Here is a 15,920-nt window from a genome sequence, read left to right as displayed (position 1 = left end):
CAAAGCCTCCTAACCTTTGTAATGTCACACCACATTAGTTCAGTGTATTAGTTGCATTCTCCACATCTAACATTACACCCGTTTATATTATGTCATACTCCACATCATTTATTTCTGTTTATTCTATGTCCTGCTTTTATTGTCAACAGTACCCCATTCAGAGCTCAAAATGTTGCAGCATAATTTATCCTTATGGAAACATATGGTCAGCATGGAGTTAAATTAAAGGGAAATGGCAGTGCCCTACTTGGCATAACAAGGGCACACACACACAGACACACATACACACACACACACTCCGAAACTCATACACTCACACACTACCCACTCTCACACAATCTCACATTGGAAGGTCCTATTGTTAGGCTAAGCCCCCATTTCTACATCAGTACCAACTGGCCTGGGAGCAGCTCATTCCCTGAACAAAACCTCCCTCTGTTTCAGTATGCAGCTGCAGCTTCCGAGATGCCCCAGTCAGATTCATGACCTAGTGTGGAAAGACTGGGACCCTCCACCATGAAGAGGGGGGACTATTTGTGACAATTATTGTTTTGATCTGGATGACCTCTATCATTAGATTTTGACTACCTTCAAGGTAATCAACCAGTCATTTTTACTGTACCAGTGGTTCTTTTCCTAACATGCCTTGGAAAATAGCTTGGCAGTCTGATGGAGAGTCTTTGTTATTGCATTTGATGTCCCCCTCTTCAGATGGACTATTCCATTTCGCATCTGAAAAATCAGATAGTTGGAAAGAATTCTTCATGCCAGGGACTGCTGTAGCCCCAGCACTGATAATAGCAGAGAACACCTGACCTGAGGTAATATCACATTATTATATGTTTTGAAATGTAATGTACTTATTTATATAGGCTTTATTACTTTCAATTATTATCCTTTCATTTTTAATTCCTTTCATAGAATTGTAATACAACATCTCTTCATAAAGTCCTCAATGTACGTTGTATGCACATTAATTTCACATTCAATTACATTTTTCAGTCTTGTGCTTCATATGTTATGTTATTGATTTCTTCTTCTGCTATGATATCTTGTTATTATTTTATTCTCAAGTTAGCTCATCTCTCACCCTAAACTGTTAGCAAAGTCACTGTACTCATATGAAATGATAATGTATCCTTTTTTGCAGATAAGCAAATGGATCATCAGGAGCTGAAAGAACCCATGAAGGTCTCACTCATTAAAGGTGAGTGAGACCGTCTCTTTATTCTCATTACATGTAGTTGGACAGATTATAATAACTGACCCGGGATCTGTTGGGTCACTTCTGATGTCTTTAACTAGTCATCTCCTATTCTATTACTGACTTGTGCAAGTCATCCCAGACCTCGTTGCCGAGTGAGGAGGAAAGGGTCAAAGAGAGAGAGACTTTGTAAAGGAAAGACTGGGTGTGGAAACAGGACATTTAAGAGCTCGCATTGCTATAAAAGGCATTGTGTTTAGGGCTACAGTTCTCTGGTTTCAAGTGGAATCAAACCGTAATCTGAAGGAGCCTTTAATACATTAGGGATCAACTCAAATGACTGTTAAATGACAGTATTGACATTTAGGTTGACAGGATTGACAACCAATTCTAACAAGAAGTTAACATTTGAGAGAGGACACTGGAGTACCTTGTGTATGCTCCTGATGCATGTCTGTGAGTGAATCAATTGTGCATGATCAATTAATTAGTAATGCCACTAGTCACATAGGCTATACAGAACACATTGGCTATTCACCATAACAACAATAACACATTTGACCTTAGGGTTATCTTTTTTCACAGTTTATAGTGTAAATCTCATCAGAGTTTAATAATATGAAGTTACCCTTATAACATAGGAATCATTATACCTGCAGTATATTCTGTAGCTGTAATCCAAAGCATCAGGCCTAGACCAGAAGATTTCTTTGTGAGTGTTAATGTATACAAATAGAGTACCGGTCAGGGAATCACGAAGCCTCTGACTCAGTTTTGAATGGCTGCCACAATGGTAGCGGGCTTAGACATTATGGTGGATGGAGCATGACGGCTATAGCCTTCAGCATGATGAGATGTAAAAATAGAAAAAGGGTTAGAAGGATTCTCATTACATTCATTCTGTGGTGCCTATGAGGGAACGTAATGGTCGATGATCAAGCAAGTCTGAAATATGTTTAGACGTAGAAAGGAATATTCCACAGTTGTGTTTTTTCATCCGGCATCATTTGATGACACCAAATATCCCAATAAGTAATGGCCAACCATGATGTGTCAGTGAGAGATAAACCTTTAACTTAGGGATGTCAACAAAAAAATACATTCCGGGGCCGTGTTCGGTTTTTAACGAGATCCGGATGAAAATTGGTTATATTTCCTCACGGTCAGAATTTGCATAAAATAGTCCTCAACCGTTTTTGGAATTTTCTAAGGTCCCTGACTGTCTAGCTTTCATTTTGGTGATTATTAGCGAGCTGAACACAGTCACGAAACGGTATGGTAGGTCCATTGTAATTTCTACATTGTAATTTGTCATTTCAATTTGGATTTAGTGATTTTAAATTAAATAGAGCTTTTTATTTGTATTTTTTTGGGGCCCACAGGCCATATGTTTGTTACCCCTGCGCTAACACATCCTGTTACCACCGGCCACATTCTCTCACACACACAGCCTCTCTTTCTCTCCCTCTTTCTTGCTTTCTCTCTCTCACTCTCTCTTGCTTTCTCTCTTGCTTTCTCTCTCTCTCTCTCTCCCTCTCTCTTGCTTTCTCTCTCTCAGTTTTTCTCGCTCTCTCTCACACACACGGACACATTTAACCTCACTCAGCTCCTCACGAAGAATCCATTTCCTCAGAGAAACACACACAACGAAACTCACTCAGCTCCTGACATATGCTCGGCGCAAACATCCATACACACACCTACACACATTCTCATGCTCATTCAGCCATTTACAGACATGCACACACATGCACACACACACAAACACACACACACGCACTCTCTCAGATAGAGGCCAGAGCATTCCTCCCTGTCTTCACACACAGTGGGAGGTCATGTGCCTGAACAGGGATGGGGGGTGGGTGCACCACCAGCCTCCAGCAGACTCTAAACACTGCTTTGTTTATGGACATTTATTAGCATAACTAACATCTCTAATTATTTCTCTGGTTTGACGTCAAAGCTAATATTCCACAGTAACGTTTGCACATGTGTATTTAAACGAGCTAGCGAGTGTGAGAGGTTGTGCGTGCATGTCTGTTATCTGAAACATATTGTTAGTTTCTACACTGATACAGTGTCTGCCACAGTGATATCATAGCCCTCTTATATCTCCATTTATGGTGCACTGTTATGGCGTCTTGTTTTGGCCTCTGCCAAACGCTTGATCTAGGATGAGGTCGTCTCTTTTTACAGCCCTGGCAGATTAGAAGAAGAGTTTTAGCTGGGTTTTATTCCGTCTATTTTGAGAGAGAGTTATGCGTTGCTTTCTCTACTAGTCATCTTTTCGACCTATGAAATCATAGTCAGTAGAGGTCATTGCTTTGAAACTGTGAGAAATGTGATTACTTTGAGGGTACATCAAAAGGCTTGACTACTATAAGTGCCCGCTAATAGAAGCGGACCCCAATATGTGAGTTCAGATGACATTATTAATTATTCTATTTTTGGGATGTAATTAGTTTATGTAATAGTACAATTTTTGGTCATCTTGGGAAATTATCTCACATTTCATCCATGGCTAAATGTAATCTGTTGGCAGGGAGTGGGGAGGCAAAATAGTCCAGAGAGTCAAACATTCAGTCAAGTTTGACATTAGCTTTGGAATCTCGCAAAGGCCTAACGAGGGTCATAGAAAGTACCAGACCACATGTGGCTAATGTCAGTCATCTATAATTTTACGAGAACATTTGTCCTCATTTTCCCCTACTGTAGATACAGTGGATTGGGAAAGTATTCAGACCCCTTGACTATAGCCTTATTCTAAAATTGAATAAATCAGGCAAAACATCAAAAACAGGTTTTTACGACTTTTACTTTTACTCCACTACATTCCTAAACAAAATAATGTACTTTTTACTCTTTAAATTTTCCCTGACACCCAAAAGTACTAGTTACATTTTGAATGCTTAGCAGGACAGGAAAATTGTCTAATGCACGCACATATCAAGAGAACATCCCATGTCATCCCTACTGCCTCTGATCTGGCAGACTCACTAAACACAAATGCTTTGTTTGTAAATTATGTCTGAGTGTTGAAGCCCCTGGCTATCCGTTAATTAAAAATTATAGAAAATTGTGCCGTCTGGTTTGCTTAATATAAGGAATTTGAAATTATTTATACTTTTACTTTTGATAATTAAATATATTTTAGCGATTACATTTACTTTTGATACTTAAGTACATTTAAAACCAAATACTTTTAGACTTTTACTCAAGTAGTATTTTACTGGGTGACTTCCACTTTTACTTGAGTCATTTTCTTTTAAGGTATCTTTACTTTTACTCAAGTATGACAATTGGGTACTTTATCCACCACTGATCCTGTTTCCATTGATCGTCCTTGAGATGTTTCTACAACTTGATTGGAGTTCACTTGTGGTAAATTCAATTGATTGGACATGATTTGGAAAGGCGCACACCTGTCTATATAAGGTCCCACAGTGCATGTCAGAGCAAAAACCAAGCCATGAGGTCGAAGGAATTTTTTGTAGAGCTCCGAGATAGGATTGTGTCAAGGCACAGATGTGGGGAAGGGTTCCAAAACATTTCTGCAGCATTGAAGGTCCAAGAACACAGTGGCCTTCATCATTCTTAAATGGAATAAGTTTGGAACCACCAAGACTCTTTCTAGAGCTGGCCCCCAGGCCAAACTGAGCAATCGGAGGAGAAGGGCCATGATCAGGGAGGTGACCAAGAACCCAATGGTCACTCTGACACTCTGGAAGAACCTTCCAGAAGGACAACCTTCCAGAAGGCCAGACAGAAGCCACTCCTTAGTAAAATGCACATGCCAAAAGGCACCTAAAGACTCTCAGACCATGAGAAACAAGATTCTCTGGTCTGATGAAACCAAGATTGAAACCAAGATTGGCCTGAATGCCAAGCGTCACATCTGGAAGAAACCTGGCACCAACTGTACGGTGAAGCATGGTGGTGGCAGCATCATGCTGTGGGGATGTTTTTCAGTAGTAGGTGTAACCAATGTGAAATGGCTAGCTAGTTAGCGGTGGTGCACGCTAATAGCGTTTCAATCGGTGACGTCACTCGCTTTGAGACCTTGAAGTAGTGGTTCCCCTTGCTCTGCAAGGGCTGCGGCTTTTGTGGAGCGATGGGTCACGATGCTTCGTGGGTGACTGTTGTTGATGTGTGCAGAGGGTCCCTGGTTCAAGCCCAGGTTGGGGCGAGGAGATGGACGGAAGCTATACTGTTACACAGGGGCTGGCAGATTTGTCAGGGTCGAGGGGAAGATGAACGAAGCGAAGTACTGTGAGATTCTTGATGAAAACCAGCTCCAGAGCGCTCAGGATGATTTTAGCAATTTTAGAAGAAAGCTGTAACGTAAAAAATATGGAAAATGTCAAGGGCTCTGAATACTTTCCGTATGCACTGTAAGTCTCCACCCTGTCATGTTGGTCTGTCCTCTGCTGAACACTGTATTTACCTCCATTCCTTTCCCAGATGAGATGAACCGATCCAACACGGGAACAAGTGACTCAGAGAAAGTCATCAAGCATCTGAACGAGGAGCTTCGTGAGGCCCAGGAGCTCTCCAACACAGGGAAACTGAAATGCATGGAACTGCAAGGTAATGGAAAAGCTTAGGAATGACACTCACCCAACAGTGGATTATAATAGTAATATATGCCATTTAGCAGTTGCTTTTATCCAAAGCGACTTACAGACATTACCCAATACTGTACAAAGATAACAGGCACAAGCATACACACCTTCACACAACAGCTGCAGCAGTGAATGTTCATAGTTAGAGAAGTTAACTTATTGTATTATTTGTGTCATACATTATAGGTCTCCTGGAGGAGGAGAGGAGAGCCAACAAGCAGCAAGCTGACGAGTCTGCAAAACAGTTGAAATTCCTACACGGTAGCTATAGACCAAAGTGTGTGTGTTTGAAGTTGCCTTGGATCTTCCTTACTAGAATTACTTTGGGGTGTGTGAGAAATGTGTAGGAATGTGTGTGGGTAGAGCTGGATTTTTGTTTGTATGCGTGACTGTTCATGAATCTAGGCTACTGTATATGTGGTTAAAGTTTGTGTGTAGTTGTGATGTTGGTTCAGTTCTGTGAGATAGAGAGAGCTTCACCGCCTTTTGGATGTCTTTTGTTGGTGCAGTACCGGACCGGCCTTGATTTCCACATCCAAAGCTGTCTATGTTTGGTTCAGATTTTGTCCGGTCTGGACCAGCCTTGATTTGGCCTAAACATAGACTTCTATAAATTACATATATTAAACTCTCATTCAGAACCAAAAATGAGTTTCATTTCAACATTTCAACATCTGTAAAATACATATTTTCAACATCTGTAAAATACGTATTTTCAACATAGGGAAAACAAGTATTTTCAACTTTCATTCAGAACAGTGATAGTGATGAGGATGTGACTAAGGTGACCAGCGCTGTGTAGAGGGTGACGTCTGACTACCACTCCAGTTCATCCTCAGATGAGGATAGTGACCTCAGGGAAATCGTCCCTCCCCTACCGTCTCCCGAAATCGCGCCACACACCAGGTGATCTACCCAGCTGCTCCTTTGTGACGTCCTCCAGTGCCCAAGCAGAAGAAGATGGGGCCCGGTAAAGGATAAAATGGCCCTCCATGTCCGCCTCACTATGGCTTCAGACCCCAAGGCAGACTCACCCAGCCCTTCGGACACAATGGTTGGGCTCTGTCTAGCCAGAGAAGGGGGCATGGATACTGGGGTGGCACTCCAGGCCTGACTTACTGTTAGGGACCACTGTAGCAAGTGTTGACGTTAGCATTAGCCTTTTCCATGTGCCCAGGTTTCCTGAGCTGTTGAGGGTAACCACTAGAGCAAGCAATAGTTCATGGGTGGCAGGTAGCCTAGCGGTTAAGAGCGTTGGGACAGTAACTGAAAGGTTGCTGGTTTGCATCCTTGAGCTGACTAGGTGAAAATCTGTTGATGTGCCTTTGAGCAGGGCACTCAACCCTAATTGCTCCTGTAAGTCACTCTTAGACCATCTGCTAAATGACAAAAAAATGTCAACAGAAAATGTTCCTGATTTCAATGTCCTGAAAATAGGTAATTTTTGCATCAGGAAAATATGCATTTTTAACGTTCTGGAAAATATGTATTTTAAACATGGAAAATATCTTTTCACCTTTCATTCAGAACCTAAATTTAACCTAACTTCAACATCTGGAAAAATATGTATTTTCAACATCATTTTGCTTACTGGGACTATTCTAGTTTTGCTGGGGCAGAACAGCAAGGACCGGCCTTGATATAACTCTTCTCCTCCTTAAAAATGTCCACTGTCTTCTATGTGAGCAGGCCAGCTGCGACAGCTACAGGACGAGCTGGGGGTCCTTAGAGAACAGAAAGACAGCGCCTCCCTGAGTTCACAAGATGAACTGCACAGATCCCGAGAAGAAGTGAAGACTCTGCGTCGCACCCTTGATGCTGCCACCGCCGATTGGAAGCTGGAGGTCTCTACGGTCCAGGGTAACTTAGCAACCGTCTCCAAGGATATGGAGAAGTGGCGAGAGACAGCCAGCAAGTACGAGCGTGAGATTAACGGCCTGCAAGGTGACCTACAGCAGCAGAGTAAGCAGTGGCAGAAGGCTGCCGAGTCACAAGGTACCAGTGGTGTAAAGTTCTTAAGTAAAAATACTTTGAAGTACTACTTAAGTTGTTTTTTTGTGTATCTGTACTTTTACTTTTACTTCACTACATTCGTGAAGAAAATAATGTACTTTTTATTCCATACATTTTCCCTGACACCCACAAGTACTTGTTACATTTTGAATGCTTAGCAGGACAGGAAAATTGTCTAATTCACTCACTTAAAGAGAAAATCCCTGGCCACCCCTACTGCATCTAATCTAGCGGACTCATTAAACACACAGGCTTTTTTTTATGTCTGAGTGTTGGACTGTGCCCCTGGCTATCCAGAAAATCATGCCATTTGGTTTGCTTAATATAAGGAATTTGAAATGATTCATACTTTTACTTTTGATACTTAAGAATATTTGAGCATTTACTTTTGATATGTAAAGTATATTTAAAACCAAATACTTTTACTTTTACTCAAGTAGAATTTTACTGGGTGTCTCACTTTTTACTTTAGTAATTTTCTATTAAGGTATCTTTACTTTTACCCAAGTATGACAATTGAGTACTTTTTCTACCACTGCAAGGTACTACATATACAGTGCATAGAAAATACATAACAAATATTGATATTCTGTACACACAATGTTTATCTGTAATAATGAGTGTTATTTATGTGTGATTTATAAAGTATTTGTACACAAAGTTGCATCCATATGAAAGTATATCCACATCAACTTAGTTTGGGCAGCTAATTAGCCCCGAATAGACTGACTAAATAGTTTTACTGAAAGTATCAAGGAGTTGGCTGAAGCAGAAACAGACAATCACCCAGGCTGTGATATAATGCCACGTCTGAGCAGCCCTATGGTTTTCTACAGCAGGTGAAATGGAGTCCATGCAGAGGGAGTGCACCAGCCTCCAGAGGGAGGTGTCATCCCTGCGCTTAGAGAAACAGGAAGTGCTGAATACACACCAGAAGGAGAGTGCTGCCCTCAGGGCGGAGAAGGAGGAACTGCTCAGGGCTCACCAGAAGGAGAAGGGGAACCTACAGAATGAGAGTTCTGTCATGCGCTCAGAGAAAGAGGCCATGCTGAAGAAACAAAAGGAGCTAGAGAAGGATTTGGCCAGGTCAGTCTGTAGTCTGAAACACAACTGGCAACAGCATCTGTGCCTAAACATCATACACAGATTCGACGGTGCACAACTCAACTCAAAAATGGTCCCAGTATTTGCACGTCTGTCTCTGCCACTCTCACACTCTCCCTTACTCTAATGCCCAGTTATCTTTGACTCTTTCTTTCGTGCACACACCGACATACACAGACATACACACACACACACACACACACACACACACACACACACACACACACACACACACACACACACACACACACACACACACACACACACATTAACAGACCAATACATTTGACATTGAAATAGTCACAATTAGAATACATTGGTCTACAAATCATTCATAGACAGTAACACTGTTCCTGAACCTCTGTCTCTCTCTCTCTTTCAACCCCTCTCTCTCCCCCAGCTCACGTGCCCAGAGTGCTGAGCTAGGCAGCATTCTGAAGGCCCTGGAGCTCTCTCAGGGGGAGATGGAGAAGAGGCTGGGGGCCCAGCAGGAGCAGCACCAGCAGGACAACACCAAACTTCAGAGCCAGCTGGACCAGTCAGACAGCCGCACCAAGGACCTGCAGAGAGAGGTGGGCACATGCATGCTGTCTTCCTCCCTTCCTTGAAGTAATCCCTGATCTATGATCTGACATGACTGGATAGGAAAAAAAAAAAAGCTACACTATAAACTAGGTGATTTGAACCCTGAATGTTAATTGGCTGACAGCCATGGTATATCAGACCGTATACCACGGGTATGACAAAATAAATGTTTTTCCTGCTCTAATTACATTGGTAACCAGTTTATAATAGCAATAAGGCACCTCAGGGGTTTGTGGTATATGGCCAATATACCACGGCTAAGGGCTGCGTCCAGGCACTCTGCTTTGCGTCGTGCATAAGAACAGCCCTTAGCCATGGTATATTGGCCATATACCACACCCCCTTGGGCCTTATTGCTTAAGTATATAATGGAACCCATAAGGATCACAATCCTATCTTGTTAGCCCAGTGGTCACTTCATGGAAGTGTCGTGTCTTTACTATCATTAACTGAAGACTTATAGTTTTTATCAAAGATTATCTGTAATTAGTATTACACGATCAACTGATTAATAATGTAACTAATTAACTAGGAAGTCGGGGCACCAAGGAAAAATATTCAGATTACAAGGTTACAATTTCCTAATATAACCTTTCAGATATTTTCATATCTGATCCATAGTCTTCTGATTAATGAATTATTTACTTTACCTCACGTTAGTCTCATTCCAAACGTCGTAAATTGTTGGTTATCTGCACAAACCTAGTCTTCACTATGAGTCATCCATACATCAATTGTCTTAAATAATTTATTTATTACTAACTAAGTAATTCACAGAAATTCATAAACAAACAAACAAGGTAAATGTGGTTACATGAAATGAGAATGTGCCCTAGTGGGCTAAACCGGCATTGGGGCTTGTTAGACAAAAGGGGAAGTGGGGATCGACTAAGAAGTCACTACAAAGTGATAATTATAACAATTGAAATGCTAATCCTTTGCACATGAACGCTCACTCATTCGGGAACAATTGCAATCAAAATATAGATTTACTCTCAGTGTGTCGTCTTGATCGCTGGTGAAAAGTTAATTTATTTTGTAGAATTGTCCGTCTCTCCCTCTCTCTCTCTGTCGTGGTTATAGTGGGTAGTTCAGAGTGACATTAATTTGTTTCGTTATAGAATGGATGTTTCGGCGGTTGTCGTTCTTCGCGTTCAATGATACTGAATTCCTAGCTGCAGACTAGTAATTAATATCAAAGACTTGTTCTTATTCTGTCGGTATCGATAGTCTAAGAGTTTAACTACGTGGTATGGTTAAAAGATTCAGCAATGGTCTGCAACCTTTTGTCCTCCCTTGATTGAGAGAATCATGGTCTGCAACCTTTAGCCATCTCGTAATTGAGGTAAGCTCGGTCTGCTGATCGAAAACCAGAGTGGGGGTTTAAATCGGAATGGCAGAAAAGGCTGTCCCAGGATGTCTGACCCTAACTGGGCTCAGGGGCGGTCCTCTGATTTAGTTCAAATCCAATTCCCTTTTTGAGTTTTCCTTCATTAAACAGTCCAAAATCACATTGTATCATACTCACTCATTCATTTTATACAACAATTAGATGTAAACCTAGTATCTGAGGCTATTATATAAACAGTGTTATGGTAATGTGGCCACACCGTCTCCCATGAGCTTCCCCAAGTTGTGACAAACGGACCATTTCGTAGCTGGATTCTTCACCAATCTTTTATACTTTCTCCGGAACATGAAATTTCTTCGTACCTCAAGTTCTGTGAGGTGGAAGGATTTCCTTTGTTCTCCATGAAAATCTACTCTCTCTATACTGTGTGTCCATGAGGAGATTCTCAGGAATTTATGACGTCTCTCTGACCACAGCAACCTAGTTGAAGGAGAAAAGGGGGAGGCAGGGAGAGGGGGATGGGCTTGCTATACCCAAAGAGGCCAACGTCATGACAGAAGGGAGGAAGGAAGTATTTGTTCAAAGTATTTGATGAGGGCCTGGACTTTTACAACCGCCGTTTTATCCCATTTGAAACAGAATCCTTACGGTTGCTCAAACTATGCATGTTTTATGAATGCCCTGTAATATTTATAACCTCTGTTTTCAGTACGAAGAGACGCAGACTGAGCTGTCAGACTTGAAGGAGAAGTTTGAGAGGACCGAACAGGAAAAGCAGTCGATCACTGATGAGCTTGAGGAGTGTAAAGCTGACCTGAAAATGCTGCGGGAGAAAGGAAACAAAGTGAGTTATCCACTATCAAGACTTTAAAAAATATACTGCGACTAAGAAGAGGGAGGAATATTGCATGAATCATCTTCAACATGCATTCTGTAAATATATATGTTTTGGAAATGTTGGGTTGAATTCAAATGTTGAGTTGAGATGAGTTCAGATGAAATTGACTTCAAGCATCACCAGTAGCAGGCTACCCCTTCCTTTGAGTTTCAAGTTGAAAAGTTTCAGAGTTTATTCGACACGTGCACAGGATACAACAGGTGTTCACCAGAGCCTTTCTAATCACACCACAACTGCTCCCCTCCTCCTCCCAACCAGCTTGTCCCTTGACTATTACTTCTAGACTTAGACACGCTTGGACACGCTTGTAGTATGTTAGAATATGGTCACATACATATTGTGTTGTGTATTTTATGTACCAATATCAATATACGCTGAGTGTACAAAATATTAGGAACACCTTCCTGATTTTGAATTGCATCCACTTTTGCCCTCAGAACAGCCTAAATTCGTCAGGACATGGACTCTACGAGGTATTGAAAGCATTCCACAGGGATGCTGGCCCATGTTGGCTCCAATGCTTCCCACAGTTGTGTCAAGTTGGCTGATGTCCTTTGGGTGGGGAACCATTCTTGATACACACGAGAAACTGTTCAGTGGGAAAAACCCAGCAGCATTACAGTTCTTGACACACTTAAAACGGTGCGCCTGTCACCTACTACCATACCCCATTCAAAGACACTTAAATATTTTGTCTTGCCCATTCAACCTCTAAATGGCATACATACACAATCCATGTCTCAATTCTCTCTCCTCTGAAATGGATTTAACAATTGATTTAACAATTTACATCAATAAGGGATCATAGCTTTAACCTTTTAAGCTTTCCTGAGTGGCTCAGCGGTCTACGGCACTACATCTCAGTGCAAGAATCGTCACCACAGTACCATGTTCAAATCTAGGCTGTATCACATCCGGCCGTGATTGGGAGTCCCATAGGGCGGCGCACAATTGGCCCAGCGTCGTCCGGGTTTGGCCGGAGTAGGCCGTCATTGTAAACAAGAATTTGTTCTAAACTGACTTGCCTAGTTAAATAAAGGTTAAATGTAAAAATAAAAAAAATAAAACTTGATTCACCTGGTCAGTCAATGTCATGGAAAGAGCAGGTGTTCTTAATGTTTAATACACTCAGTATATTTGATGAGTTGACCCACTCTCCTGGGGTCAAACTCACCCATTCCCAATGATGTCTTAATATCCCTTCCCTCCTGTAGACCTCCCTATTGCTGCCTGTCCAAGCCATACTCATCGGCCTTATCCTGGCTTTGCTGTATTGGTGCTTCGGCGCATTGTGGTAGAAAGGTACACCGTACTCCTGTCCAGTCAACCCGGCCTACATCTCGCATTGTTTGTCTCTGTCAGCACACTGCATGAAACAAATCTCAAGTCTCGAAATTGAAAAGTCTCTCTCGTTCCTCTGAAATACTGAGGACAATATGATGTCTCCCCATGACAGAACTAACATTTCTAATATGACATCTTCTCCTCTTGCCTGGATCATTAATATCTAACGAATCTCTCTTTCTATGGGCTGATTTTTGTCTCGTCTTGCTCTACGTGAACATGTTGCTTTCAACCGTCATTGTTCTCTGTGCATTCCATGACAGCTTTGGCCAATCAGGTGCTATTAAGGGGCTAGAGCAGCCTGTCAGACGGTGCTGAGGTCAGTGTTTCAGTTTGTGTCACTTCCTATTTCAGAGTGGATGGATCGTCTGGGTGCCTCATGCAGTTGCCGTGGTAGCGACTATGACTGCTGCTGTGCTCTACGCCAGGACCTGAGTGTGAGACACACATACACACACAATGATATTAGTGCAAACATGCACACATACGTACATATGGTCAGACTTCTGTACACTAAACCTATTAAATGCATTGCCTCCTGATCTGTTCAGTTGTTTACTCATGTTCAGATGTTTTAAAAAGGAGAGCCCTTTAGTTGAATACTTATATAGTTTCACTGATATATTTTAGAGAAATTTGAGAAATGAATATACTGTACAATTATAGACAAGTTCAATCTTCCTAAATGTATAATTTCAGAAACTCATAAATGCATTTTTGGTTTTCTCTTTATGTTTTACATTAGGACTCTATCTTCTAATAGGATTTCAACAATGAATATAGGCTAAAGATACTGTACACTGTTATCCTCACTGATAATGATTAATATTTCTGCAGAAAGACCTGTCTTCGAGGTCCAACTGCCCTAAACACTTTGTTTTAGAGTCCAGTAAAATATGTAAATTCACCTTAAACTTTAATTTGCTGCATTGCAACGCCTAAGCTCTGTGTGAATACATGGTGAATGATCTTAGATCATTTGCATACACTCACTCACATAATTCTGGTAAAAAGGGTTAAGGAATAACCAGAGATGAATGATCTTGAGGCCAAGAAGTTAGAAGTTCCCCCTCAATTTGATGTTAACTGTTGACTATTCAGTAGGCCTACCTCCCTTTTGAATCAATGTTTGCATGCAATTTAAACCTCTAGTATCAATTCATTTGTCATCCAATTAAATTCACCACAAAACATACTGTAATTCAAGCATTGCTTTTTCAAATGTAAATAATTGTGCGAAGTATACTGTATTTTGAAAAATATAGGTGATGGTATAGTTTAAGTTTGTAGTAAAACTATTTGCTCTAAAATGTACTTTGTGTGACCTTAATTAAACCTTCTAAATCTCATGATCATGATTATTTTTCTCCATTACCCTGATAGTACCACATATTAGACAATAAGTGGAGCCACATGTTAAGTTTGGGTTGGTAGAAAACTCATTGACTGTATGAAATCTCAATGTTTACAGTATGGCATGTGAGTCATGTTGAACGGTTGTTGATTTGGCCATCGGCTACAAAGTATCTATCATGCCAGGTTTTCTTTTACTTCTGCAGGCATCTCTGATGGATATTACTTTACTATTGATAATCAGAAAAGGTGCTTTCGGAAGAAAGAGGAAAGTACCTTAAACTTGGACATGTGTTTGGCGTTTAGAGGACTCTTGTTTCAGTATTTTGCAAAGATGTAGAGTCAACATTTTTCAATATCACGCATGCACACACACCCCTCAATGCCGTCCTGCAGTCCATCTCAATGAGGACGGGGGCCAGGACAAGACCAAAAAACAGACCCCTGAGCTACAGATGCTACACCGACAACGTAAGGTGAGCTGTTTCTAGCCCATCAAATGATGTATTAGTCTTATCCTGATATTAATAATGAATAACATCAATGCAGGCAGGGGGTTTAGGGATGAAATCAGGCCTGGATATTAGTCATAGTGTAATGAACACGAGTGGAGACAGAGCTGGTTTCAAGCACAGGGCGCAGCAGGTGTTTATTGCAAAGGACCACAGGAGGCAGCAGGTATCTGGGTCCAGGGGCAGGCAGAAGGTCATACACTGGAGGTCCAAAAGGGCAACAGTACAGGCAGGGAAAAGGCTAGTAACATAGTCCTGGGGATTAGGCAATAGGTAGATAAGAGGAAATCCAACAGGCAAAAGGTGTCGTTAGTGAGGCTGGCAAAAACTATCATACATAGGAATAACACACGGGAAACCCAGCGCTCTGAAAGACGTGTCACAAAACAAACAATACCTCACAGTGAAGGGGTGCAAAGAACTGAACTAAATAGTGTGTGATAATGACATGCAGGTGATTTAGAATTCAGGTGATTGGGATCTGGAGAGTGAGCTGCGTTCAGGGGATCTACATGTTTGAGGGTATGAGTTGGAAGCAGATGTTACACATAGGGCCCCCAGATGGGGATCAGCTTTACATCCGAGGGGTATTCTTACTGACCTCCATCCAATAACCCTCAAGACACATTCTAGTGAGGTCATGAAATCTAGTGTCTGATGCACTTCTTTCTATGCTAACAGTTTGGACAATGTTTTGTGTTATAACACGGAGCGGGAATATTTTATCCCTCCCCTCCAGCAAAAACTCTTGAAATTTGTGAGGTTATCGCTTCTCATATTCCACACCTCGCCCTCCTTTAAAAGCTCCACCACACTATGGGGAGACAGACAGATCAGATTCGAAACAACAGAGGAAGGGGAAGAAGGCAACAAGGAACAGGCAACGTTAGTATATTACAGTATGCCATTTACCAAGAGCGAGGTCTCTCTGGCT

The 15,920-nt window shown here is 41.5% G+C and overlaps 1 protein-coding gene across 3 annotated transcripts; it reads left to right on the top strand.

The window, feature by feature from the left end:
* The first annotated feature begins 703 nt into the window (after positions 1-703).
* Positions 704-14,470, top strand: slmapb (sarcolemma associated protein b). 3 transcript variants are annotated; one of them, XM_021566831.2, is made up of 10 exons: positions 704-821; positions 1,151-1,207; positions 5,666-5,791; positions 6,013-6,087; positions 7,516-7,821; positions 8,676-8,925; positions 9,344-9,515; positions 11,589-11,723; positions 12,992-13,079; positions 13,476-14,470. In XM_021566831.2, exons 2-9 carry the CDS (start codon positions 1,159-1,161, stop codon positions 13,073-13,075), a joined length of 1,197 nt encoding a protein of 398 aa, XP_021422506.2. In that variant the 5' UTR covers positions 704-821; positions 1,151-1,158; the 3' UTR covers positions 13,076-13,079; positions 13,476-14,470. The 3 variants fall into 3 exon arrangements, with proteins under 3 accessions (XP_021422506.2, XP_021422508.2, XP_021422507.2); XM_021566833.2 differs by having other exon boundaries at positions 712-821; positions 7,516-7,788; XM_021566832.2 differs by lacking the exon at positions 12,992-13,079 and having other exon boundaries at positions 712-821.
* Positions 14,471-15,920: the final 1,450 nt, after the last annotated feature.

This window comes from Oncorhynchus mykiss, chromosome 16 (assembly GCF_013265735.2).
Source record: "Oncorhynchus mykiss isolate Arlee chromosome 16, USDA_OmykA_1.1, whole genome shotgun sequence".
Lineage (NCBI taxonomy): Eukaryota > Metazoa > Chordata > Actinopteri > Salmoniformes > Salmonidae > Oncorhynchus > Oncorhynchus mykiss.
This window is presented reverse-complemented; position numbering and strand designations above follow the sequence as displayed.

What these genes read in the sequence shown, in the direction of transcription:
- slmapb (XM_021566831.2), top strand. Translation starts at nt 1,159, where the DNA reads ATGGATCATCAGGAGCTGAAAGAACCCATGAAGGTCTCACTCATTAAA. An exon ending in GAAGGCTGCCGAGTCACAAG is followed by an intron (nt 7,822 to 8,675) that starts GTACCAGTGGTG and finishes GGTTTTCTACAG; the next exon opens with CAGGTGAAATGGAGTCCATG. An exon ending in CCAAGGACCTGCAGAGAGAG is followed by an intron (nt 9,516 to 11,588) that starts GTGGGCACATGC and finishes CTCTGTTTTCAG; the next exon opens with TACGAAGAGACGCAGACTGA.